Source organism: Orbicella franksi, chromosome 14 (genome assembly GCF_964199315.1).
Source record: "Orbicella franksi chromosome 14, jaOrbFran1.1, whole genome shotgun sequence".
Classification (NCBI taxonomy): Eukaryota; Metazoa; Cnidaria; class Anthozoa; order Scleractinia; family Merulinidae; genus Orbicella; species Orbicella franksi.
This window is the reverse complement of record NC_138158.1, coordinates 11,202,938-11,230,810: the sequence shown is the minus strand read 5'-3', so window position 1 is coordinate 11,230,810 and position 27,873 is coordinate 11,202,938. Positions and strand designations below refer to the sequence as shown.

Below are 27,873 nucleotides of genomic sequence, written 5' to 3'. Positions count from 1 at the left end.
CCTTATTTCCCACATACGTCGAGTTAAGTAGAATATTCAATAAATATTTAATGAGTGATTGTCTGCAAGTGGTAATAACAAATTTGTTCGTGTATTTTTCCGGTCAGCAACGGATCATCGAGAGATACACATTTAAAGATCTCACTTGCCAAGCCGTATATCAACACGGGTAAGCATCGTTCATAACGCAATTCAGTGAAAACGCAAGCAACTATTGTACTGACAAGCTTCTTGGAATGAAAACAGTTCTTTGGTCACTGTTGTAGTACTGTTTGTTCTTGCTTTGTCAGGAGGCTGGCTTCACTGGATCACGATTACCAACCAAGGTGTGTAAACTGTTTTTACAAGTATTGTTCCTTAGTAAAGCTTTCCCAGCTTCGTGGTTTACAAATTTTTGATGACGTTCAAATGCTTGTGGAAAAATTGCGAAAGAAAGGCAGAAATGTGCCAAAGTTCGGAAAAATTCTTTGTTACACTGGATGCAATATGTCTATTGCATACGATGTAACAGTACAGTTGCTCTGAATCTTTTGTAATCGTGGTCCCAATCGTTTTAGTAATCATTTACAAAGAAGAGAAAACCTCGCAACTCAATCGAATCGATAATGTGCCGATAAAGTTTTCCTAAACTTAATGGTTCTGGATTTTCTTATTTAGTTGCTCCAGTCCAATGATTCTTCGTATCAAAGTCTAGCCCCAGATGGTTGCATTGTTATTTATCGCAGCAAAAAGCGACAGTACCAAAAGTGTTTCATATAAATACTATTCGCTGGATTAAAATTGCAGAACTGATACTAGTATAAGAAATTTAAAATAAAATGTAACGTTCGAGGCATTAATAATTAAATGGAAAAGAGTTTATAACATAGAGGGTAAAACTAATGAATTCGTTTCGTCCGAGACAGAGGACGTTTTTCTTTTCAAATTTGTCCTTCTAACGAGGGCGCTTGGCAACGGTGAAGAAAAGTACTTTGCTCGTTCGAGAAAGTTGACGATTACTTTTTTGAAGAATTAAGAGAAGTAAGTGAAAAGGTAAACATTAAAAAAATACTACAATGGAGTGGAAGAACGTCAACAAAATAACATGTACATAAACCTTAAGAAATTGTCGTTTATGTTGCAGGATTGGTTTTGAGTTTAAGCACACATTTCTCAACTTTCATATTCAAAAAAACTGCAGCATAAATTCACCCGGTATTTAAATTGTTTCGTGGCAAACTTTTCAAAACGATGAAGAAGTAAATAGGACGAAAGATGTATTATGAGCGCCTGTTTGTAGACGTTTATTAAGCGTTCCAAAGCGGCGTTATACGGGATGTTAAATTCAAATAATTTTGAGGAAACGATAGAAATCCCAATTCAATCCCGGCAATAGAAATGGAAACAAATTCACCGTAATTTGTACGTAATTGTAAAATTTCTAGTACCTTATTTTTATTTTCAGTGTAGAGTAAGACGTCGCTAACTGTGTTCAATAATTAGTCAGATCATTTGAAAGGCAACATCTGTCGAAATATTTCAAAGGGCTTCACATTTTTTCGAACTACGTATCTGGCTTCTAAAGCTACATTTATCGCAATATGTTCAGACCAAAATTACCTATTACACAGCCATACTATACCAATACTGTAGCAATTACAATTTCTTTTTAAAATACATTGACCGAAATACGTTTAGACAAAATAAATTTCCACAGTGAAAACAAAAAAAAAATGTTGAATGAATAAGAATACTAATGGCATCGTGAAATGTCATCAGTGTTATGTCTCAAAATAGTAAATATATATAACGATAAAAGTTAACATGCAAAATTATTGCTAACTATACAATGTTAAGAGGAATTACTACTGATATTACCCTGTTTAAGAATCTCAAAGTTTTCTTTTTTTATCAAAGTAACATAGAGAATTATTAATAATTAATAATGCATCGTATATACATTATTTAAAAAGCAGCAATGACAGTGGCGAAAAAGTAAAACTGGATGTTTCACACTAACGACACAAAATATTTTCTTTCACAAGAATTCCATGCTTTTATGAAGACTTAGTGCTGATCTGTTATTACGTGATAAACTTTTCTGTACCAGTTTTGTTTTTGAAAATTTGCTAAAAGGCGTATTTTCTGGCTTGTTAGGAGTAGTCTACAGTCCCAAAAGTACCGTAGAAGTCCGAAGGTAGCGGCTCCCCGAAAGTAGCGTTATTTTTTTAACCTTCCTTTTGAACCCCGAAAGTAACGGTCCCCCGAAAGTAACGACCCTTTGAAGAAGTCACTTAAAAAGAGAACCTCTCTGAAGCGGATAGAACATCTTAACTGCAGGACTGGACAACTTGAAGAGTTATTTGTGATTTTATTTCGAACATAACTGAATGTTTCTTGAAACTATGATGTATAAGCTGTGTTTGTCTGGTGACAGAATGTTACATGTCAAATGTTACAGTGTAATAATTGCACTGCGTTACGATGCGACCATTTTACTGTCGCCTTACATGTAGTACCAACATTTGGAGCATTTTTGTTTATACAGTCTGTTTTGCTTATGTGGGTAGTTAGTAACATAAATAAACGGAACTTTTAGTTTCATGATATGCGTCCGCTTTGACTGAAACGACTATGACCTACCGTACAAACGTTTTTTAACCATGCGAAAGTAACGGCTTCCCGAAAGTAACGGCCCCTTTTGCTTGCTAAATCCAAAAGTAACGGGGGGCAGTTACTTTCGGAATTCTACAGTGAGACCTAATTATTCAAATCCTTTTCCTCGCTCCAAAAAGAGAAATATTTAGAGGAAATTACCTGGCAGCGCGGAGATGCGAAATTTCCCTTCGAGTGTTGAGAAATATTTGAAGGATAAGAAACACGATAGCCTCCATTTGGCTCGAAAATATGCTCGGATATTTATTCAAGAATTAAAGCCTCATATGACACAAATAAATGTTATTAGCATCGAGGATTCGGATAGAGCTGTTTTTGTTGTTTTTTTGGCTAGTTTTGCTGTTTAAAGAGAGGAGGAATTTTATACGGTTTAGTCAAAAAGATATAATTCCCGGGATAATTGTATTGTACAATGAATTATATTCTTTTCAACATCTCAACATAGGATTCATTCTTAAAATAACCCTAAAATTTTGCGAATTTCAGTTTCGATATTCTTATAAAATATTTAACAAATAAAAAAAGCCTCGATTGTGCTCTGTTCTGTTGTAAAGCACGCTTTTCCCCAAACGAGGAAAAGTGGCGTCAGCGAGCTCTGTTGTCTGATAAAACACGCTGAAATAAGCCGATCACAATCCTTGTTAGAATTGTTCAAATTATTTGATTGGCTAACGAAACGGCAGCTGTCAATCACAAACTGAACTTCAGCTAAGCTGTCAGTTTCGAGTGGCTTTGGAGAGAAAAACGACGCCTTCAAAGTTCACTTTTTAGTTTAATTTTTAAATAAGGATCTAAAGGTTTCTAGTCCAGAGGAATCTGGCCGCATTTTGACTCATGAGAACGTGTACTTTTCAAATGGAAATTAAGAAACAAGGAGCTCAAAGCTTGCGAACGAAAATGCGAAATATTGAGTTGTATTTGAAAGGAGCTACAGTTATTTACGGCTTACAGCCGCTTGCAGACGCTTGCAGCAAGATTGCCTGAACTAGCGTCAAAGTTGGAAAGACAAGATTGCTTCCACTGGCTCTACTCCGAGTACAGGAGAGAATATTAGAGCAAGCTCTCAATCGTCGAGTGAGCGATGACACGAAATTGTCGAGGTTCACTTCGCTGAGATGACCGGAGATCGCTATAGTAAGCAAACGAGCGTTTTACAGTGCGCGTAAGTGTTGTTTGAATATTTTTTACATAAATAAAGCTTCTCATCGTAAACAGAGACAGCTCGATTGGTGTTTTCTGTCGTTGTTTTACTTCTTAAGTATAATTTCTGCCTTCGTAACAAATATGTCTTTTATTAAAGGTTGAGACTTTTAGCACAGTTTTAACACTACTGTTGTTCAATGGTCTCCGTGCTGCAATATTTACTGCAGACAAATAGCTCGTTTTCATTGCGTTTGTCTGAATCACAGGGAATGTTTAATTTGGGATTCCGAGGCAAAATTTGAAAGCCAGTTTACCGTCATCAACCCGTGCTCTGTTCTCTGATAAAGCACACTGTTTCAGCCAATAAGAGCGCCTGTTGTACGGAAACTTTATTATAAATTTTATAAAAAAGAGTGTATACAATTAGACGCAATATCATTTCGAAACATTGAAGTATCATGGCAACACTGATTATTTAAAAAGCAAGCAATGAATCGACAGCACAAAAATAAAAACTGAAAACTAAAAAATTAAAACCTACTCTCCAGCAGGTTAGCAAACTGAGAACTTCGAATTCCTGTGCACTTCTGGCAAAACACGTGCAAAAACTGAACTGAACACTAATGAACTTTTCTATGAAATCGATTAAATAAGTCAATCAAATTGTTAGCGTCATTGTCAATAATTAATAATGTTTGGTCAAGGTAACCCATGGCAACGTGAAAATAACACGGAATCTTTTAAAAGGCTTGTAATGTATAATCCCTGCACATGGATTAACAGATTTAATTCCGCCAAGAATAACTGAACTCATGAAAAAAAATTATATTCCCATGTATTGTTTCCTTAGTACAATATATGTACAAATGTCGAGCTAATTTTTGGAAGTAACAGGGAAAGAGCTGTTCAAAATGGCGGCTGTTCAATTCAAAAAGTGACCACGTGTTTTGGCTGCTTTCTTCAATTTTGGTAGGATATGCTGCTGTTTTCTACAAATCTTAATTTTCATAATTACCAGATGGCTTCATCTCGTGCTTTGCCTTGTCCTTTTTTAATTATGTTCGGAAAATATTGTTCTCACCGCATAAAGGTGGCAAAAGAATTGGTTAACCCTGAAAAACAGAGCCGCTTATTTAAGTTTCTATGACGTCACGAAGTAAAAGTTTGCACCAATTCATTTTTTTTCTTCACTTAAAGCTAATGGATATCAACTGTTATCCCAAAACCAGGACGGAATTAACAAAACAAAAAGAATTACTTCATCCCTGATTAAAATATTTTAATTCTTTTATTGTTATTTTTTTCTCCTTGCGTAAGCGGTTGGACTTCAACAAATCCCTCGGTCTGATTGGTTCCGGGAGCGGGAGGAATTTTCCACATGGCGAAATCGTCATGTCTATCTATTTCCGTGAACGAATTAGCGGTAATCATCAATTCTTTGCCCTTTTACACTTCCATCGACGATTAATCCACATTGTAGTTTTTAGTAAATAAAATGGATTGTACGTGCAATTAGCAAAACAGGCATTCTCGGTTTCACTTAAATAAAGACCAGCAAATATTGATGTTGTCAAAAGCTTTGGAGAAGTTGTGTTCCTTGCACGAATAAGCAATCCACGACGCAGGTAAGACAATGCATTGATATGTAAGGTTTTATGATCCAGCAAATCACCAAAAAATAGTTTGCCGTTTTACGGGAAGCTGTGAGTGGGGAAAGAAATAACCGTACGAACACTCACTTATTTTGGATTTTCTTCTCAATAAAGCAATTGCTCCGTTAAGAGTTTTACATTTAAACCACCAAAAAAATCGCCTTGTGTGTCGCTTCTAGTCATTGTCTGAATGCATAGCCCCGAGCCAAATTCTAGCGAACGTAATATACCAAATGTCGAAAGAAAATCGTTATTGCAATATGATTTTGTCGAAAGCTTGTAACTGAAACCTGGCATGTACCGGCTTTATTACGTTGAGTGAGCCGTATCCATGTTTTTTGCTCTTGGGCCTGGTGAAATTATTTACACCAGTTACTGGTTTCGGATTAAGTTGACTCTGACAAATTATTGTTTGGTAAAAATCCAGAAAAAGTTTGCTTGATCTGGATTTACTGTTGGTGATGAAAAATAATATAAAATTGGATAACATATAGATTTAGGCAAGCCTAAAAGCGCAGCTCTAAAAAAATTGTTCAATTGCAAATATATCGCAAAACAAGCCGGGCTATTCTAAACCTTAGCTTTCGAAAATTAGATTTTAACTGCAAGCAACTTTGCTAGAGTTTTGCATATGCACTACAGTGGAAGCTCTCATAACGGACAATCTCGTAAGCGGACAACTCTACGTGCGACCGCCATCACAAAATCCCGTGCAAACGTACTTTGAGGGCTTACGATTTAGACTTTTTCTTTGTTTTTAGCTTCCGTAAGCGGACACCCGAAAGGAGGTCCCATGTATATCGCATAGTATAGCAATTAGAACTGAAGTTAGAATGAATCTGTATACCGCATGGTAAAGCAGTTATCTGTAGACAGTTATCGCCATTATCAAAAACAAAAAAAATCATTTGAAACGGTCAGTTTTTGTGCATACTTAATGTTTATTGTTAGCTTGGCAAGCTGCACCTCTATGGCACACGCGGAGATACTAAGATATGGGCGAAAATAATTTCCGCGCATGCGAAGAAGTGCAGCAGGATGGAGGTTTCGTTTTTTCCGACCCTCTTAATTTATTCTACAAATAATTTTTACCAGGTTTATGACAACCTTATCGATAAACTTGATAGTTTGAGAAAAGTGAACTGATCAACATGACACGACCGTGGGACAAAGAAAAAATCGGAGTCCCAGACAGGAATCGAACCATAGTTGTCGATAAGATCGATGTAAAAAATTCACCGGCAATTGATAATGATCGATCGTTCAGCAGATTCACTTAAGGTATCAGCCACCCTTCAGGACCGTCCGCGCGCGGATCGCTGTAGCGCTTTCGTTTTTCATATAAACCCCTACAAACCACACATTCTCTGAAAGCTTAAGAGTTCCAAATTATGGCTCATTCCTTTGAAAATCTCAAAATCGTAAGAGATAGCGTAATTGAGACGTTTTCTGCGAAAGCATATGTCTGTGTAAATTCAACTCCAGTCCCGCTAAGAATGAGCGGAAGAGAACGATAAACGTCGCATTTGCTTCTTGACACGTTCTTCTAAAAAAGCGTTTCTTAGATTTTTGACTCGTGCTTTTGTTCTTTTTTAACAATGGGATGAAGTCAGAGGAGACAAATCATCAGCACTTCCTTTGAAAAAATGAAAAAAAAAATACTTATGCGTTGTTTAGGCTCATTTATTTTGCAAGATTTGTTCAAGTCTCTTAGTATTTGCTTTCGAGGGACAAAATACGATACTTTCCGTGAACATTTTGCTTACTTGCATTCTATATTGTGACGCCGGGCCCGGCTGTGATTAGAACTGTTTGCAAGCAGTAGGTAGATTCTTATCACGGTTATCGTATTATTTGTCCTCGTACGTTTTTCTTCGGAGACGCCGTAGCTTTACTTCGAGAAAGCTATACGTTTCTCTTAGATACACTCTTATGTTTCTTGCAGCTATCTGATCGAGCTTATGTTTCTCGAACTCGGTGTATAGATTTATTCCTCGTTTTGGTCGTTCTAGCACCACATGATTTGCAAATGTTATTGTTAGTATCATTATCATTATCATTATCATTATTATTATTATTGAAATGTTGTTGCTTACGCGCAAGTCTGTTGACTGTTTTGCGTGTTGTAAATGCGTGTTGCATATGCCATTGTTCAGCTTAGTTACTCAAAATGACAGGACTTGTCAACGGGTAATTGAAACAATTAACGTGTAGTAAACTTCAACGTCCAATAACTTTGCATTGAAATAATATTTTTTTTTGTGGAATTTTCTTTAAAAGAAAGCTCTTGAAAAGCTTTATCTGAACATCTCGAAAATACAAATTTCGAAAATTCACACTTTGAACCCTGGTTGATACCTTAATTCTTTTATCGATTACTGATATATTGCTATTGAAGAACATTAGAGAATATTTCCCAGTGGAAATCTTCCTAGTCAATACAAAGGAAAGGCATGTTTCATCACCTTTACAATAAACATAATAAATCGCCTGATTGAATGCCCGAGAAACATTTTGACTGGTAACCATGTTTTAGGCATGTGAGAAGCATTTACTTCGGCGGTGGTTTTCAGTTGAATATATTGTTCCAAAAAAATAAAATTGTCATAAAAAGATTGCTATCGCTACTTTCTAAGTAAAATGCATCTATAACTCGCAAGTCAATTACTAGAAAGTCATGGGCCTTGGTTTATACATTATTTAGTTGTCATCTCATTGAATATCTTTTTCAAAAAAAAAAAAATCATCTAAATAGGAACTGAACAAAGGCGCCATTAGTACATACCATTTGAACAACCAAAAAAAATGTGCATTTTCATCTTATATGGCCCATTTCCGAGTTACTTTGTTGCTTCTTTGTCAGAGCGAGTCCTGGTGCAAATCCTTACATATGAAAATGAGTTTGATTTGTATGAACATGATACTGCAGGCAAAACACATTTTTATCTGAAATGGTTTTCCAAGCGGACGAAGATTTCGACTGGTTTTGACACAGAAGCAAAAGGTAACTCGGGAATGGCTTATTGTTGTTATATTTAAATTACCTTTTATTTGCAAAAATGAGTTGGTTTGGATCAATTTTGGCAATACTATTGTAAAAGCGAAAGACAGCAACGATGTTAAGTTTTGATTAAATGCTCTCTGTTAGAAAGCGCGTCGAAAAGCCGTACTTCAACAACTCATTGGGAATCACCACGAGCTTAGTAGATGTATATGATGAAGTAAATTTACATATTAACAATCATAAAAAGCGAGCTACTTCCTCTTCTCCTTCTCGTAGTGTTTTCTAATATAAAAAAAAAAAAAAATAGAAACACTTCGCTGGCGAAAGTTTGGGAGAATTCACTCATAAAGCTTTGACGTGGAAACACTCGCCGGCCTGGTTCTCGTGCCCCGTCGTGTGCGCAGCACTCTGTCGTCCCGGTATTGTGGCGCATTTTGAAGGCTAAAACGGAAAATTTGGCTGCCTGGCTTAAATGTCTTTTAGCCAACTAAACTTTCAACGCTACAAACAAGCCTTATCGAACTTTCCTTTTACGTGTTTTATAATTTTTAAAAACTCAAATCGCATGATTTGAATTTTTTTGCCAGCCTCGTGTATTTTCATTGAGGGAAAATAAAAGCCATTCAATTTGTAAAAGCTCGCATGATTGTTCAGACTGTTCGGTTGTCTGGTTTTTTTTTCTTATTTTTTTTTTTCATTTTTATTTTCTCAATGCCCTCAAGTGATAATAATAGTAATACAAATATACATTGGCCCTTCTCATATTAAAATCCGTCTGAGTCGGGCCTAAAAACATATTTATGCCCGCGACCTTAACATAAACTGTATTGTTTTTATTAGATAATGAATTTCGACATTTCTACCGTGATAGTCAACTATACACTATGTATTGAACAAACTATTTCGCATAGAAATCGAAAGCAAATAATCTGATTGTTTTAGTATAAATCTATGCCTCGACTAGCTAGGGAATTGTTTAACTCCTCTTCACAGAAACCTCGAAACGAAAGGAGGGGCGGCCATTTTGTTACCAACCCCACAGTGCCGGATATGTCAATATCTATAAGAGAGATCATCCTCTCGTGATATCTACAACAGAAAAGATACACTGTAGCGTAACCAGTAGGAGAACGGTTTTCGTGAAAGAACGCTAGTAAACTCAAACACGCGCGCTTTAGGGTGCATCATGAAGTTATGACGCAAGAGGGAAAGAAGAGTAAGAGTATATGAACGTTAAGATCGCTGCGGAGAAACAAAAGTTACTGTAGCGTGCACGGCGCGGGATAGTTTGGAGTTCCTTTATATTAATCATTCTTCGTCCCGCCTTTGACCCCGTGTTTAAAATGAGCCGCTTCCTAAACCTTCTTTCGAGGACATCAAATTTTTCTCCGATCTTCACACAAAATGCAAATTTGCTGTACGGTGAAAACCCTTCACCAGTAACACCTTATTTTCTAACACCGTTACTTTAAGAGCTTTCACAGATTCTACAAGATCAATGGAAGAAAATTTCCTCGCCTAAGCCATAGTTAACTATGCCGAAGCCAACTTTGAAAGTCGAACCGTGGGGTAAAAAAAAAAAAAAAAAAAAAGAAAAGAAAAAAAAAAAAGAAAGAAAAAAACCACCGCACCAGCGCAGGAGAGCGCTACTGTCCCTTTGAGTTGAGCGGAAATTGTACTGATTTGGGACAATAACGGGATAGCAATAGCCAATAACGCGATAAAGGTAAAAGCGTGCATTAGAGGTAAACCGGAGGTACTTGATGTCTGTTTACCAATCAAAACACAATCCTTGGAAACCAGCAGATTCCTCATTTATTTGAAAACTAATTGTTCACGCCTATACAATGGACGAACACGCAAAATTATCATGTACTCGGAACATGATTTCTAATATGATTTTTAATATTTTTAACACTGATTCGTGTTGATCATCTCGCCATTTTTACATGGAGCAGTGCGAACAAACACGCTGTGTTCTTTCTTATTTGAGCTATATTACGGTTCATCTTAAATTGAATTAAGCCCAGCTACCTTATGAAAATTGAAATTTATATTGTTGACATTTGACAGTTGGCTGGTCTAACAAATACATATAGAAGCAAATCTTAAAATTATGTCGCTCAAATTATACAGCAAAATAGGTCCACAGTGATAGACTCTAGTGAGAAATTCAAAAGATATTCGCTCCTATAAAAACGTGTGCTAGTCCCTGCGCAGTTATTCAGAGTTTTGATCATTTGTCCTCTAAAAACCTCGATGTCTTTTTGTGCAATAAATGATAATTTTGTCACTAATTTTAATGTATAAGTATTTCTACCCTGGATTTCTACCCTGGATTTCTAAATAAAATCAAGTCACCCGAATTTTTTCGTATCATCGCCATCACTATAAAGGTGCTAAACGATATACGATTCCCACGCAACCTGAGTGCTGTTTCACTTGGGATCACCACAATCGTAGCTATAGTTGAAAACCATCTGGCCTAGGTAAATGATGGAAACAATGCTAATTTTCCGATGACTAATTTGCATTCGGCTTATATCCCGCCTGGCCTTTTTTAAATAGCCGAAAATTTCTGTTCACAGCAAATAACAAATCATCCTTAAGCAAAATTTGTGTCCATCACAATGATCGTGTACAGATGTAAAAGAAGGAATGGTTAACTACAATTATTTGAGTTTTTAAGGGTGAAACGGTAAGTTCAAAGTATTTGTATTCGTAGACAGCTGACAATGTGTTTTGCTCGAAATGCTTTCCACGTATATAGTCGGAAACGAATTGAAAAGGACCCTTCGCTGCTTCATCGCTTGAAGATACTTTGTAAAAGATAACTTTGATGCGAATTATTCAATTACATATTCTATGTTTCTGTAGCTTTGTATAAATACTCCGCTTCATTCTTACTCTCAAGTCTTAATCCCCCCCCCCAAAAAAAAAAATTAAAAGAAAAGAAAAGAAATATTCAGAATTCTTTTTGCGATAGAGGAAATTAGTAATTGAAGACGGCTAGATATATCATTACTGTCATTATGATCCCGAAATATTTTCTGTAAATTCAAGGCCAAGATCATTTTTTTCCCCGAAAAAGTTAACTGTGTAGTGACATCGGAAACTTGCATTTAACAAGATCGGTGCTCGGTGCGAAGAGATATCGAGCAGCTGGTTTTGATTTTTTGTAAATGTTGATTTTAACTCGGGTGAAATATTAAATTGCAGCGTGCAAAATGCAAGGTCCCTGAAAGGAATAATGAAATACATTTTTACAAAACTTAGCCATCTTATTTAAGAAAAAACAAACTTGGTCATAATTGAGAAGATTGCCGCTGAACTTACGATTAAATTAAAGATCTCGTTGTGGCAACTCAAATAAGGTGATTGAACCTTGGAGTATTTATACTTTATTTCGCTTTCTAAGCTAACCTAGTAAGGCTGCCAATCTCGTAAACTTTCATTTTACAAGAAAGTCTACTGCAGTTTTGACTTTCGCACGTTGCTTAAGGCTATGTTGCGTTACTATGGCAACCCAGTTAGTCATATACCAACTAAAAAGTTGGATAGTTTTCCATCTTGTTAGATTTTAGTTCGGGTTCGTGGAGAAAAAATTTCTGAGAAACTCTAACACAAAGTATTAAAGATTTAACTGACAATTTTTTTTCCACATCACGTCCCAGAACATATTAAAACTCCTCATGTTTTGTTTTCTGTAACCAGCGACTGTTTTCCTGTTTTCTGATCGACAATGAGGTTCAAGGTATTAAAATCGTAATGACTGGCTCGTTAGAAATCGATCGTTTGTGGAACACACAATGAAAAGCTTATTTATATGGCAGATCTGTCACATTTTCAACATGGCGGTAAACTGATATGACAGTGGGCAACTGGCCAATTTCGATGGGGGAATAAAACAAAATATATACAAATATATTCATACCTTGACCTCGATATTTTTTTGCTTTATTATCCGAAAACTTGACGCCTAGTTAGACTTTTGATATATCGAAATTGGTTTATACAAACTTATAATAATCTTGAGTTGGTTCCTAATTTCCTAATAAAACCAGTAGAAGTTATTTGTTGACATTTGGGAGAATATGGAGGATTTCCTCATTTTAATTTCTTGCAAGCTGGTATGTTATTAAATTTTGAACTACGGAGTGATCTTCTAACAATTTCCCTCAGTTACCGGTCGCATACAAAACTGATTTGGGGTAACTGTGTGTTTCTACGATTTTCCCTCTCTTAGTGGGAAACTATTTACAAAATTCGCCACGATAAATCCAGAAATAACACCGAATGCAGGCTAATCGAAAAGCATTTGAAAATACTCAGTTGCAGTCTCTACTCATTTTGCACGTCGCAACCAAGGGTGGAGATTCGGACTTCGAATTTAGTTGTGATAAACCAACCTGTTTCACTAACAGGGATTACATTTTTTCCCAAAATTTAGTATCTGGATATGGAAGCCAAAATAAAGAAAGGTGAGGCGCCGTAATTATTTTCCCGTTGTCCAGGTGAAAGGTGAAAGCCTCCTGCACTTTGTCTGACAGACGCTTGGGCAATGTCGTTTAAGTTTGAAAGAGAGATTGGCACGGTAACTAAAATTTGAAAGCGCTTCCCAGATGTTAGTCTGACACTGAGTATAATTTTACCAAATCAATAACATACGCAAACACTTCTCTACAATTCTGTTTTTCTTTCTGTTACAGCGAAAAGAGACTCTGGCCTGCATGTGACATGTATTTGTGAACCACCGTTGTATATCAGTGGTCCAGCACAATTGTCAGCCTATTTATTTCGCTCAAGTGAAGCATCCCATCTATCTACACTTGCATGAATATGTAACCTAAGAGTCTTTTGACGGGCAAAACATTCGAGAAAAAGTTTTAGGCTGGGAAAGAATTGCGTATTCACTCAAAACCTCTTTGAAATAGACTCTGCTTTCCCAGAAAAAGTCTTTTTTTTTCATTGAATATTTAGACGAAGGTGTACGTGTTAAATATTCTCTCGTCGGCCTAGCCTACTGCCCACAGCAGGCAGCAACGAATTTCGCTTGTGTGTTGCTGGCTCGGAAAGAAAATCTTTCCGGGCCTTTTTCAACTAAGTAAAAATCTACTTTTCAGAGCTCTCAATTGTCGAAGCTCTAAAAAAGCGGCCAAATTTTTAGCATGGCCAGGATAAAGGTTGCATAAATTGAAGAGCTCGCTGCTCAAAAACCGGCAAACGAGAATAAAAAATAACTGATCCTTAAGTTAAGTGGTTCAGACTTGAAATGCATGTTTATTTTGATAGTTTAGTGTTTCGTGAAAATTTATCTGGGAGCACCCTTCTTTGCCTGCTTTTATTTCTCTGGTGCAGACTGAGCCTTTCTCAGTAATACAAATACATGTAAACAGAGGTTACTTTGCGCTTTCTATCTTCCTTTCTCATGACGTCTTTGGACTTTGGCTGCTTCTGGGATCTTTTCGGAAAGCTTTTTTACTGTGAATAGATGAAGGTAAACGGCCGACCTCGATCTTTTAGTCCTGCTCGGTTTAAATTGTTAAATGCAGATGGCTTTCGATGAAAACATTCTTGATTGTTATATCTTGCGATGCATAATTATCTAAACAAATAGCTTGGCACGAAATGAGTCACACGCTTGGTTTCAATTCGTTAGTAAGATTTCCATTTGTATTAAGACTTTATATTTGTATGCTATTTTATATTTTACTTGACCTTGAAAATACCTCGGAGAGGTCGAAACGTCGTTAGTTTTTATCGCTGATCTTTATTACCAAATAATAAATATTTGTTTTTCAAAATCTCCAGGCGTTTTAGTTAGTGAAGCTTGAGGACTTTTTCAGCTTCAATAGTAAAGTATTATCGTTTATCTCACGAGCTAGTTTCTTGAAATGTAGATGGTGATGCTTCGTCTGCTCACTGCTACAGTAATATTCATAAAGCGGTGAGGTCAACTGATTACGCCTCACTTTATGTAGCATGATTGTCGGCTGTGATTGGTCGATCCTCACATTTGCCGTGAAAAGTTGCTCCATCGGGTACGCATTGCCGTACAGTTTGTTAGTTGTCTTGATGTGGTGTAAGACTCTTAAGGCAGTGTCTTATATAAGCCCTGTTTAAGAGCTCTGGCCCTCTCTCTCTGTCACGCGACGCGGGAAGATATTCTTCGATCAAGCTCCATCTCAAGCTAATGAGAAAAGTTTTATATTCAAAGATTTGCCGATACATACTGTATAACTTGAAACATATTGCAAATTGGCCTTTTTAACCCTCAAGATAACAGATTTGAGACCAAATAAATAGTCATCAAGTTCTTAATTTCAAATCATACTGTCTATTAACATCAATAACTAAGATCAAGAATAAATTTTTAAAAAAGTCACAATTCTGATGAGCAGCGTTTTAACGAAGTAGTGAAACCAGAAACAAAAATCTCCAAATTCCAATTCGACCAGGATACAGGAACCGCATGAAAACCAGGTAAGGCTGAAAGGCTTCCTCTCTAAATGTTGTAATTTATTTATTTTTTGTTATTTCGAAAATACAATAGATATTCTACAACAAACCAGTTTGCGCAAAACAATTATTCTCGTTAATAATTCCAGATCAGCTGTACAGCTGACTACTCGTTCAGACAATCTACTTATCAGTCATAACATGAAAAACAACCATATTCAGATAAGATAAAGAAGGACCAATAGGAAAGCTACAACTTCGATCCTAACCACAGACTATCCTGGTATAAGAGGATCACCAAACAACCATCCGAGCGAGAACGGAATCGAGAAACTTCTCTACCTTTCCCTGAGAAACATTCAACTTAAAGTTGTCACGCCTCAAACAGCAGCTGAAGAGATTCGTGGAGAATCGAAACCGAGCGGTCCTGCTGAAGCAACTATGATATCAGACAACGACTTACTACTAAGTATATCTGGTGACAAGGATGTCAACTACAGATTATATCATATAAGAGAGGCAAATCTCTAAAAGATACGCTCGTTAGAGCGAAAATTTAATTGAAGGCTAAAATGCATCGCTATCGCAATTCACGAGGGGATCCGTGTAGGCCTGTCATGTCTTTTGTTTTCAGCAAAAAAAAAAAAAAAAAAAAAAAAAGATTGAAAATTGATTGCACTAGACTCAATTGGAAATGAATCGTGAAATTATAAGGCCTTCCAACTGGGTTTTTCTCATAACTATTATGGAAAATTCAACATGGCAGTTTTTCTGCATAAATTCAAGCTCAAATTTGCACATAAAAGCAAGTCCTCATGCAATTCTATTCTGTACTTGGTTGTCGAGATGTTTTCAATTTTAACATTTTGCAAATACCTTCAGCTCGTGGGACTATCTGTTTATCATCACATGAGAAGTTCCCTAATAAGCAATTTTGAGGAGATTTTTTCTCCTCATCGATTTTAATTTGAACTCTTTCCCAAGGTCAGAACTCTCGTTTTAAAACTTGACATCGTTCTAGAATAAAACAAGTCCATCTGCTCTGTCTAAGAGCAACTTGTTCACTAATAACTGGGCATTTTTGTGAAGCATTACTTGGTAAAGAATGATAGCATTGATTCGTCAAAGTATAACAGCTGAAAATTACTGGAAGCTGTTGCCAGCCGCTTTCCGTGCGTGCGAACGGGTACATGACGGTCATGACGTGGCTCGCTCATTTCACATACTGAGGAAGGGCTAAGCCCGAAACATTTAGCAAAGGCTATCATTTGACACTTTCAAGAGCCTTTTCAGCCTCATATTTACTGAGTTTATCGTCATAGCGTAACACGTCATATGCGCTTTTTTTGTTCATTTCTCCTTATGGTAAATGAGCTTCCCTAGCCTCGTTCCGAAGAAGAAGGCAGCCGGCATCGTAGACGAATATCGAAACGGCGAAGTCTGGGCACGGGCGAGTCGAGTATCCCGATCGTGCTCGTGCATCATAACGTGCATCAATCTCTCTTAGTTTCGCCGATGTGAGCTAACCCACATTCACAGGGAATTCTGCAAACTAGGCCATCTTACTTAGTTATGTTAACGGTGCTCTTCGTTCGCACCAAGACTGAGAAGTGTGGTATCGTACTTGAAAACAGTGTGAATACCTTGCTGCTGTCGGCGACAGGTGAGGTAGCTCTAATATTTTCCTAGGCGAAAGGCAGCACTGTGGTTGATTTGAACTCTGTTACGAGTGTTTTCTTCTGGTCTTAGTGATCTTCTGAACTTCTATGAATTTGAACGACATTTCATGACTTGTGAAATTCAAGTCTGCATGTTGATTGCCTTAGAGGTGGCAGCTCGTAGCTAAAAGGTAATTTTAATAGTTGAGCTACTTTGCTCTTAACAATTCCATTCATCGCTGCAAAAAATTCTGCATGAGGGATATTCGGTATTAAGAGTCCTGATATGAAATCAAACTGGTGTGAAGCAACTAATCTCGTTGCGTGCAAAACGAAACTGGACCGTATGTGCATTTGACAGGTACGTCACTCGCTGAAGTAACCGGCTGAAAACAATAGTTGGGCATTTTTCAGCTCATTTTCCTAGTTATTTTATGGTGTGTTGCTCTTATTTAGGAAGGCCCCAATTCCGTTGACTTTCAGGTTCAGTTACATCGTCATTATATTCTTCGAAAATAATAAGAAAATAGATACTTTCCAATACATTATTGACTTCTTATAACGTTATCTTCCTGGTGACTTTCTTGTCAATATCTGCTGCGCTCTTGCCAAGGAAGGTGAAACTCTCTGCTCCTAAATTTGCATTTTAACTACGCTTCCAATTTTGCGGGGTTTTTCCGAATTGCCAAAAATGCGCTGTTTATACTATTAATTTTGAGAACAATTTAACCTAAATGACTACATTCTTTCCTATATAGGACTGGCAATATTAGGTATTTTCGAATTTTCGAGCGGGGTTACGATAGAAAATCCTTGTTGGGTGTGCCAGGGCAGCAAGGATAGCAAAGCAAGAAGATAGAAGATACCATCCAGACATTTGTTTTATGCGGAACGGTTTCAAAATTTGAATTTCTTTTCACCATTATATTATTTGTTAAGCCTCCTGCTTTGTTAGCGACGAATCGAACTTTCTTTTGAAAGGGAAAAACATATTGAATAATTAATCAGGTTTTAAAACGTCAAACGTGATAGTTAAACCGAGAGAAAAGCGACAATTAAGTTAAAAGAAACTGAACATTTGGCATATTCATTATTTTATGGCAGGTAATCGATCACGATTCTGAAAACGGAGATGAGAAATGCCAAGAAAAAGTAGCACACATGATCGTCTGGAGTTGAGGCATATTTCCGTGATTAGGACACGCAACTCGACTCATATTTTTGCAAATTTATCTTGTGAGAATGAAGCGGCTTAGTCAAGGAAACTTCAATACAAACTCAGGTATAGCAGAAGGTTTGTACGTGAAAGAAACTTCAACTCTCCCTAGTTTTTGCTGGGTAAGCGTCCGGGATTAGGGTACCGTACATTTGCCAGTGTTACAAAACACAAAATTGTAATTAATGCTACCGACAGTTTCTGTAAGTGACGTTAGTGGCAGTTGTGTAATTATTAGTTTTACAAGATATTTGAAGTCAGTGTCCGTGGGGAATAAGATAAAAAAAAAAAATGAAAATGAAATTGCATGCTTCGAAACAAGATGTCTTACGTCCTGTCTCGTACGGAAACATGAGGTGATTTATGAGTCATCTTAGGTTTACTTTACAGTTTGCTGCAATTCAGTAATTACACTGCTGATAATAGAAAACAATCTCGTGCCCTTCATTTCGATTCAATTTGTCGCGGAAGAATATTACTGGAGGTGTAAGGATAGCTTATCGTGGTCAAGGTTAGCCGCCTTTTCTTGTAGATTGCGAAAGCTCTCTCTTGCATGGTCGCTATTTAATTTGAGCAATTCTCTGGTCAGCTAAATAAGAACACATCTTCACTTTTAGAGTACTTTGATTTTCAACGCACTCTGGGAAATCAAAATTCTACACGGCTTTAAAAGACTCCGCTAAAATGCGGTAAAAGTTGCTTTTAAATGTCGCTTCGCTTCATAACACTTGTTCTTTTAACGCTGATTGCTTGAGTTTTAACATTTCGTTTGCATAAAACGGTGCAATTTAATGATTATGAACAAAGCCCAAGCGACGTTCGCATGTGTGCTGCTTATTATATTTGAACAACGAAATTAAATTTTTGTCTGCAAAAGCACCTTAGTTTGTCGGCTATTCTTGATATGTCTTGATATATACTCCAATTTTGAGGAAACATTTTTTTATCGTTTTTAGAAGCCATGCTGTCCTGAACAAGTGAAAACTATTCTTTTACAGCCTTGCAGCCTCACCTTGCAGTTTCTCTCTGCTTCGCATTTTCGGTGGCTTCGACTTTCTTTGAACTTAATTCATCTGTACAAATAAGTATGTCACAAGCGCAATAAATAAATAAATATATAAATATGCACCTTGGATTCGCAACTAGAATGGTTAAATGAAATATATCCGACAAAGAAAAGACGATCGCATATCAAATGTTATCCACAGTGTACTTGAAGTAACCAACTAAAAAAAGCATGAATATTCTAGATTTATAAGCGCTCCAATTTGTTTGATAGTAAAACAACTTTCGATTTCTTATTTCAATTTTGTGAGATGTAATTGAAATTTTAACAGGTCGTTGAATTATTCAGACAGGTCTCGCGTTAAGATTACGTCTCGAACACCATTCGATGGCTCCCTCTGGAAAGAGTGTCGCCCAAACAGTTCAAAGGTTTTTTTTTTTTCAGGTCAAAAAATATAAAAGAAATTGTCAAAACAAGGTTAGAAATGCTTGAGACAACAAAACGAATGTGAATGTGTAGTTCAACTGAAGCGCTCTTTAGTTTAATACGACTCCAACTTTTTCATTCAAACAAAAGTCGGCCTCGCCGCTCAATTTATCATGCAAAGTTTAGCAAATATGCGATAAAATTTTCATATAAACAAAAAGATAACCCCACAGATCAATTTATCATGCCAAATTTAGTAAATATGCGAAGTTTCATAAGAATCCGTTGCAAACTTTTGGAAATATAAGACCCCAAACATTACAAAGAAATGTATGCCAGGGGGAAAGCGCTTGGCCCCTGGCTTATGAGAAAAGTTTAAGACAAATTGTTGATGTATTGCGTGAAATCATCGCAGTGCTTCATTGACGGTCCTAAAATGCCCACAGATATGAATAGCACATATTTTTTTAAACTCATGAATCAATAATCCAAAATCACAAAATTCAGAAATGGGTCTCAGATTGAAGTCGTCGATGTTTACCTCGTCTTGTGAAATTGGAAATGCTCCAGGCTAGAGAAATACTACCGAATCCTTTACAGTTGGAGAAGGCAACTTGCACGCAAAAACAGCGGTAACTGCACCATGCGCCACTAATATAAATACTGGATGATGACGAAACAATTTATGTTGAGTTTCCGACGTCCACATTTCAAATTCCAATACTAAAAAATAACTAGAAGGACTGGCACAAAAAAATTAACAATTATTGGACGAGATTGAGCAAAATATAACGATTTGTCAGTGGCGAGCAGATATTTGCGATAACCAAGTTCAATAACTATTCTATCATTCAATCACCAAGTGTGTTTTCATGTTTAAATCACTCTCTGACAGCTCAGGGAAGAAACTGATTTACCATTTCTCACACTACACCAGAGCGTGGTTGCAATTACGCATGAGCAGAGTATTACTTGCAGCTATACACATTTAGATGGTTTTACGCATGAGCAGACCATTATTTGTAGGCAGTTATTCGCAGGTCACGTGGCGGGCTCTCGGCCAATGAACAGCAGGAAAAGGAAGAAAAAGTACTTCGAATGGCAATTAGAAATATTTTTCAAAATTTACCTGATATCTTTTCTCAACTCTAGTACAAATACCCCTGTTGGAATGCCGAAAATGGTAAAGAAATAGTAATAGAATAGCTATGTGCACAACTCACTAAGTCAAGTTTTATTTTGTTATTTGTTTCTATTTCAGTTAAATTCATGAATAAGTAAATATTTAAAAAAATGGGAAGAAACAAAGGCGTCGAATTCCTGCGCATGTGCTGGCGATTTGACGTCACCACACCCACTGGCCGTCGTATACAGTCACTGAAGATCATCGGAGTAGCGATGATAGCTGTGCTTGGGCTTCTTATCTTCGTTCTGGAGGATGTACTTCAGGCGAAACAAAACATCAAAACAGCAAACAACGTGGAGAAAAACCTTGAATTAAATATTCACGCGGCAAATTTAATTCATCACTTGCAAATCGAGCGAGGCGTTACGGTGCTGTGTTTGGGTTCCAAAGGAAAGGAAGACCAAGAAAGTGTTTATGAAAAATTAAAAAATGCTCGTCTTAAAACAAACGAAGTTCTAAAGCTGGATCAAAAGGAATGGCCATTTGAAGAAACAGAAACAGAACACGAATTTCTTCGAAGTCCAAAACATTTCCTGAATCATTTGGAAACGCACAGATCAAAGGTTGGAGAACAATGTGAAAACGCCAGTAAAGAAGAGGAGCAAATTGAGTTTTATACCCATCCTATTGATTTGATTCTGGATTGGCTCTTTGATTCGATTAAAAGCCAATCAGAACACATTTATGTAGACTTAGTTGGGTACTACATGTTCCTCGCCGGTAAAGATAAAATCGGAATAGAGCGAGCGCTGGGAGGGTCTTTCTTCGCAAAAGGACATTTTAACAGTACGAGCCACCTAGTGTGGTTTGGTAATCAGAGCGCTCTGGGAAAAGAGTTCTTAGAGTCAAGTGGGAAACTAATGCCTGTTATCAAGGAAAGTTTAAAGGAAGAACTTAACACAACGGTGCAGCAAACGATCGAGAAAAAGCGAGAAGTAATTTTCACAAACAAACCTGGCGAGGCATCGGTAACAAACGGAGAGAAATGGTTTGACATCATGACTATATACCTAAACAGCCTAAAATGTGTACAAGAAAATGCAGGAAAATTCCTTCGAGTTCAGCTGGAAAACCAAAAGGATAAGAATAAATCAGATTTAGCCAAAAGGCTGGCATTTCTTATGTTCACTCTCCTTTTGGTTCCCTTCCTTGTTATTTCCGTGTATCGCATGACGGGTTCCATACAAAAATACGCCTTCAAGCTTGGTCAGACGACTTTAGAATTGCAAGAAGAGAAAAGGCGAGCCGATACCCTGCTTTACAAAATGTTCCCTCATTCAGTTGCCGAGATGCTGAAGAGAAAGCAACAGGTTCCAGCCGAGCATTTCAGAAGTGTCACGATTTTTTTCAGCGACATCGTAAACTTCACAGAGATGTGTAGTGTGATGACGCCTCTACAGGTGAGGACGAGTATCTTAATATTTTTCTCCGTGAACAAATATGTGTAAGTCTAAGTACTCAGGTCAGGTGGAACCCGTAGAATAACTTAAGGTCATTTCGCTGAAATAGAACCTGCGCTGAGATTTTTGTGAAACTTTGCCTATCGATTGTTTACATTATAGGAACTTAAATTTTGAAATAAAAATGAGGGGTCCCCATGTTCGTTTAGGAGCAAAAGCACCCTGTTTACACCCATATAAATCCTTATAATAGCACCGTGCTTGCTTAATTCACGTTTCCGACAATTGCTTTTTTGTTCTACACTGAGAATTGGTCCATATTGATTTTACACAGAGAAATTTATTACTCAATTCAAAACAACAGAAAAAAAATTGTAGGTCACCATATTCGTTTGCGAGAAAATGACGATTTACCTCTATGGCGAGGTCCAGCTGTAAAGAAAAAGCCGCCATTTTTTAATGCGCGCGCGCTAATCACGCGTGAAATTATGCGCAGTAGGGATGCGCAATGCAATACTGGGGAATGACCTTAAGGTGATTCGTTAGTACTAGTATTGCACTGCGCATCCCTACTGCGCACGATTTTCGCGTCATTAGCGCGCGCACATGAGCGCGTGCGTGTACAAAACGTAAGAGATTTCTCTCAAACTAAGCTCGATAGTGAAATAAATGCTCCTTTTCTCTTAAACGAGCACGGTGACCCCCACTTTTTATTTCATAATTTCAGTGAGAACAATATCATGAATAACTGGGAAAAAAATTAGCAGAAATCTATGGCTACTTTTTTGGCAAATGAAATAAATACTACAGAGGGAGACATAAAGGGCCCAACAGCACATGTCCAAATTATGTTTCCTCTAAAGGATGCAGGGTATTTGAAGACAGTTTTTCTGGGACGTAGATGAATGAACAATCAAGGAAGGTAAAACTCTGTGTGGTATAACACGCTGCATTGAAAATTAATCGAGCTTATTTGTTGCGCGCGGAGATTACCAAAAGTCACCTAAATAACCGTATTTTTCAGCATTGTGGCGTGGAAACAAGCACGGTGACCCCCTCTTTTTATTACGTTTTTAATATCTTCTTGTCCTGTAACAACAGCATACCAACTTTCATCGGAAATCTATGGCGGATTGCCTTACTAGGGAATCATTTTAAATGTTCTTTAAATGTCATTAACTGGAATCAGAATGGAAAGCTTTAATGTTGGGTTCTAAAAAAACCAACCGTGCCCTGCATAAGATGGCTGCGCCCACAGTACGAGCGGCACTCAAAACTGAGCTGAAAAAAAGTTGCCTTTGTTGTTAAAATACATTTGACGTCAGGACAGTACAGTTTTTCCCGCCTGTTGAATCCTGATTGGTCAATTCATAGGGACCTGTCATTACCTGGTCAATTACTGTTCACTAAACATCACAGTTACTTTGCTTTTGTCCAGGTGACAGCAATGTTGGACGCGGTGTATGGCGAGTTTGATGAACGAATCAATCGATATGACGTATACAAAGTAGAGACAATTGGTGATGCATACATGGTAGCATCCGGGCTTCCCGAGAGAAATGGTATTCGGCACGCTGATCAGATAGCTCGCATGGCGCTTGACTTGCTCACAGCGGTTGATGGAATGAAACTGCCCCAGTTCCACACAGGACGGTTGTCAGTCCGAATTGGTATAAATACCGGTTAGTGATGCTGGAATAGGTTATATAAATCATTTGTGTTTTACTTTTTGCCAGCTGCGAAGCTTTAAAGAGGGTCTGGATGGGGTTAACTGACAACTGACAAATAGACAAAATTTTAACGTACTGATAACTGACATTTGCACTCCCTCCCATCCAGACCCTCTTTACACAAATAAATTCTTGTCCATTTGTCTTGCTCTGCCGTTTAGGGCCACAATTACTTCGGCTTTCTCGATAACTCAATCTTCTGTAATGATCTTCCAGTATTGAAACTACAATTTGATGTTAAAGTATTCAGTCTGAATGTAAGTGGTCCAATTATTTTACAACAATAACTTTTCTCACAGTAAGTTTCATACAGACAATCCTGTTACTAAATGTTTTAATATTTCACTCCGACCTTGAGATGCATAATTCAGGATGTGTGTCTCACTTTTTTTCAGCAAAGGTATGGAATCAGTAAAATAAGACAGAAATACTTCGGGAAGAAGAAAATAATTATCTTCTGAGTGGGATTTATTCAACTTGTTTCAAATAACGATGCTAATATTCAAGAACATTTTGTTACGACTGTTACTGAATTTTAATGATTCAAATGTTTTCAAGATAGTCGTTCAATGTTCCAAACTCCAGTCACGTGATTAATCCATGTAATGGATTTTATAAGAACTTTGAATCCATTCACTTGCTTTACATCTACTTTTATCCCCTACAAGTACAGATGTATATTCAGTTCTCAACTGGTAAACGCAACTTCTGAATCTTCCAGCCACCGATTTGAGTGAATCTTTAACCGCTGTAGCGTGTTCTGCGACGTGATACAAAGCATAGCCTCGTTTTTATATCATAATGTGAAAATAGTCGAACTAAGCTTAGTGAATACCATTTTGCTGTTCAGCGTGCAATTTTCATCCAGAGGAGTATTTTTGCGATTTTTTTTTGAATTTCCCGACAAATGTCCATTTCTGTGAAAGTCGGTCCCAGGCTACTTATCCATTTACACTAAAAACGTCAATGAAGTAATATAAAGAAAGTTAGAAAAGAATTAAAGTTGGAATCGAAATGATCTGACTATCTTTTGGCACTCTGCTTGTCGTTACGAGTTAATCACCAAGACATTTTCCGCTACAAGATCTTTCTTCAGTCTATATAACTTGTTGGCGCGTGCTACAAACAATGTAAAGTCTGTACATTTAGTGATATCTGGAAGACCCAGCCCTCCATGCCTGATAATCATTTGATATTTTATCTTCGCATTAATTATGGTTATAGAACCAACATGAAGCTTAGCCAATCGCTTAGTTAAGACCATGGGTCTGTTCCTAAATTGTTTGGACGCAGCAAAATTATTGTTCGATATATTTATTTATTCGTTTTTTATTTCTATTGTGAATATTTGTATTTTTCTAGGACCATGTGTTGCTGGTGTAGTTGGCAACAAAATGCCGCGATATTGTTTGTTTGGAGATACAGTTAACACTGCATCAAGGATGCAAACATCTGGGGAACGTAAGTAACTGAAAGGTCTTTACGCAAATTTCAAACTAAAAGGTCTATAGGTAGCGGGGCTAACAGGAGCCAATTATGCTTTACACTTGTAACCAGAAGGACACTATTGGCATCAAAAAAGTAGGAGGGAGAAAAAAAAAACAAACAAACAAACAAAAAAAAGAAAGAAAAAAATGGAAAAACAAGGGAGTACGTTCGGGATATCTACACGGACGTGTGCATTCCTCTTTGTCTGCCATCCGTATATGACAGCTATTTTGCGCCATGCAGTAGGTAGTTTGCCATATTGAAAGTGCTCTTTTGAAGGCCTGTCTGTATGTGTTGTAAAATTGTAGTTTGCGTGGATGTAAAGGGAAAAGAAATGTAATTTGGTGCCAATTTTTTGGGTAATAAATTGCAATTACTCCGCTCAATCTTGCCAAAGTCTGAGCAAATTTAGACAGCGAGCTACGCCGACGGTCTCATCGGCTTTTAGTATTAAATATTCCAGAAAATATAGCCTGATCATTTATTAGGTAACAGGATGGAACTGTAAACTATCCAAGTATACTAGACCACACCTCTAACAAATCAAGAAAGCCTTTGTTGAAACTCTCCTTAAAGGGGGTCTCCTGAAAGGATACTGAAAGACAGCTAAATCATTGTGTCATTTAAAAATACCTCGAGTTTCTGCTTGAAATTTAACAAATAAAAGTATTCGCATAAATGAATGATTAGATTAATAAACATTAGATGTCATCAATTTACTGCTTTGAAGTTTGAAGCTAAGATTTGTTCGTTTTGGATTATTATTCATTTATGATTACTTTCTATTTCTTCAGCTCAGAAAATTCACATCAGTGGAAACACTAAAGTCGTCTTGGACGACATTGGAGGCTATGAAACTGAGTTCAGGGGATATGTGGAGGTGAAGGTAACTTTCTGCAGGAACTCATCTTTTTTAACTAGCTACTCAGTTAAAATTTTTTGGAATGTTTATTAAAACATCTTGGGTCTCTAAGAAGCCATTCGTGGCCATAACGGTCTTAGATGAGTTCTATCCATATATAAGCTTCAGCCTGTTCAAAATTTTGTGGCTAGGATTGTTTTGGGGCTCCAAAAATATGATCACTAGTGCAGCATTTCTGAAGGTTTAAGACCACTTCGATTGCTAAATGTCAAGCAAAACTTGTGGAAAACGATGCAGTTACAATTGTATGAATGTCCTAATGGACTGTTACCTAGCCATTTGCCAGACAAATTTTGTACTCTGTTTACTCTCCACGACAAGACATAGGAGCAGTCTTAATATTCCATCTTTTAGAATTCCTGCTGACCAGCGCGCTATCTAAACGAGGACTTGAAGCAAATAATAGACATTAAAGTTTTTGAGAAACGTTTGATTAAAGAATTAATTTGAATTTGTAATTTGAATTTTTGATGTAAATAGGGATATTTAAACAATATCGTACATATTAGTTTTCCTAGTTATTTCTGCTATTTATTTGTTACATTAATATTGATGCCGAAAACCTTTTTCAGGAATGCTCAATAAACAGTATATATGTATCCATACTATCTAATCCGACCCTGGGATACGCAAACGTGACAGGTTTTTGAAATATCTATTTCCCTGCCGACTTCTTGCTGGCTGGGAAACCCTAGCTTGGCTGTTCGCCGTCATTAACCGTAGCCTAAGCCAAAATCTAGATTTCTCCCGTGAGTTGATCTTGCAGCCTTTCCATCGACTCCCACCTCCCTTCCCCAAATGAAGGTGTGTATTCATTCAGACCTGGACCCACACCGACCCACGCAACGCAGGTGTAGATTTCGTCATTGAGCCACACGCGTGTTTAGCGCGTGTAAATGCGCCCGGAGTGTCTGCTGGCTGGCAAAGTTTTGCAAGGAAATTTGTTGGGAATCCGAAGTTGAGACATTCCTGCCGTGAATAAAGGAACGGACAGAAATTTGCTAACAATTAGAAAAAATGTTTTAAAATACTTAATCATTTGTTTGTTAATTCGTGGCCATGACGGTTTCAGATCAATTCTGACAAATAAGCTCGTTGAACAGCTTGGAAGTTTGAAATCATCGCTGAAAAAAACAAGAGGAAATCTAGGGTCTCACCTCTAAATAAAAATGAAAATAAATGGAAATCCTTTTGTAAAAATTGTGCAATATCAAATCTAAAATATCATTTAGAGTAAAAAAAAAAAGGTTATGTTCTATTCTCATTCAGATCATATATATATATACATATATATATATATATATATATTTTTTTTTTTTTTTTCCACAGGGGAAAGGGAAGATGTCTACGTACTGGCTCAAGAATGTCTTGGAACCGTTAACAGATACATTACAGATACATTAGTCTCGGCCTACTCAGACGCGTTTTGCGCTCGTCACGCAATCTTGCCTCCCTCACAAGCTTCTGCGTAACTGCACGAACAATCACTTCCATCCACCTTCCGTCTACCAATCTACCTTTGTTTTGAAGAAATTATCATTCAAATTGAAAAGTTGATCGATGTCATAGATACTATTTTGCTTGATATCACAATATTACTTACGCATTCAAACTTAATTTTTAGCGAGTTAAAGAATTCCGTTCACGGTAAACGGCCTCCTTTCATCGTTAAATCGGTCAATCACACAAATTCTCAACAGATACAAATATTCTCACTCTAGTGAACAAGTAGCTGAATACAGACGGCAAACGTTTGATGTTTGGCGCTTCGATGGGGTAGAGGGAAGGGTGGATGGAAGTTGACTTAATTAAGGCATCTCAAAATCTTTTGCTTGCTCAGCTTTCATGACGTCATCAAGTCCGCCATCTTAGATCTGCCACCTTGTATGTGACTCCTTCCTCAGAAAGCCAGAAAATAACGTAAATTA

General features: G+C 37.2%; 1 protein-coding gene across 3 annotated transcripts; it reads left to right on the top strand.

Annotated features, from left to right (window-relative positions):
* Positions 1-94: 94 nt before the first annotated feature.
* Positions 95-27,873, top strand: LOC145467678 (uncharacterized). Of its 3 annotated transcripts, XM_081451282.1 has the most exons (7): positions 95-169; positions 291-326; positions 20,481-21,805; positions 23,244-23,487; positions 24,898-24,996; positions 25,818-25,909; positions 27,275-27,873. In XM_081451282.1, exons 3-7 carry the CDS (start codon positions 20,513-20,515, stop codon positions 27,347-27,349), a joined length of 1,803 nt encoding a protein of 600 aa, XP_081307408.1. In that variant the 5' UTR covers positions 95-169; positions 291-326; positions 20,481-20,512; the 3' UTR covers positions 27,350-27,873. The 3 variants fall into 3 exon arrangements, with proteins under 3 accessions (XP_081307408.1, XP_081307409.1, XP_081307407.1); XM_081451283.1 differs by lacking the exons at positions 95-169; positions 291-326 and adding an exon at positions 15,839-16,576; XM_081451281.1 differs by lacking the exons at positions 95-169; positions 291-326 and adding an exon at positions 15,839-18,298.

What these genes read in the sequence shown, in the direction of transcription:
- LOC145467678 (XM_081451282.1), top strand. Translation starts at nt 20,513, where the DNA reads ATGGGAAGAAACAAAGGCGTCGAATTCCTGCGCATGTGCTGGCGATTT. An exon ending in CCGAATTGGTATAAATACCG is followed by an intron (nt 23,488 to 24,897) that starts GTTAGTGATGCT and finishes GTATTTTTCTAG; the next exon opens with GACCATGTGTTGCTGGTGTA. An exon ending in GGGGATATGTGGAGGTGAAG is followed by an intron (nt 25,910 to 27,274) that starts GTAACTTTCTGC and finishes TTTTTTCCACAG; the next exon opens with GGGAAAGGGAAGATGTCTAC.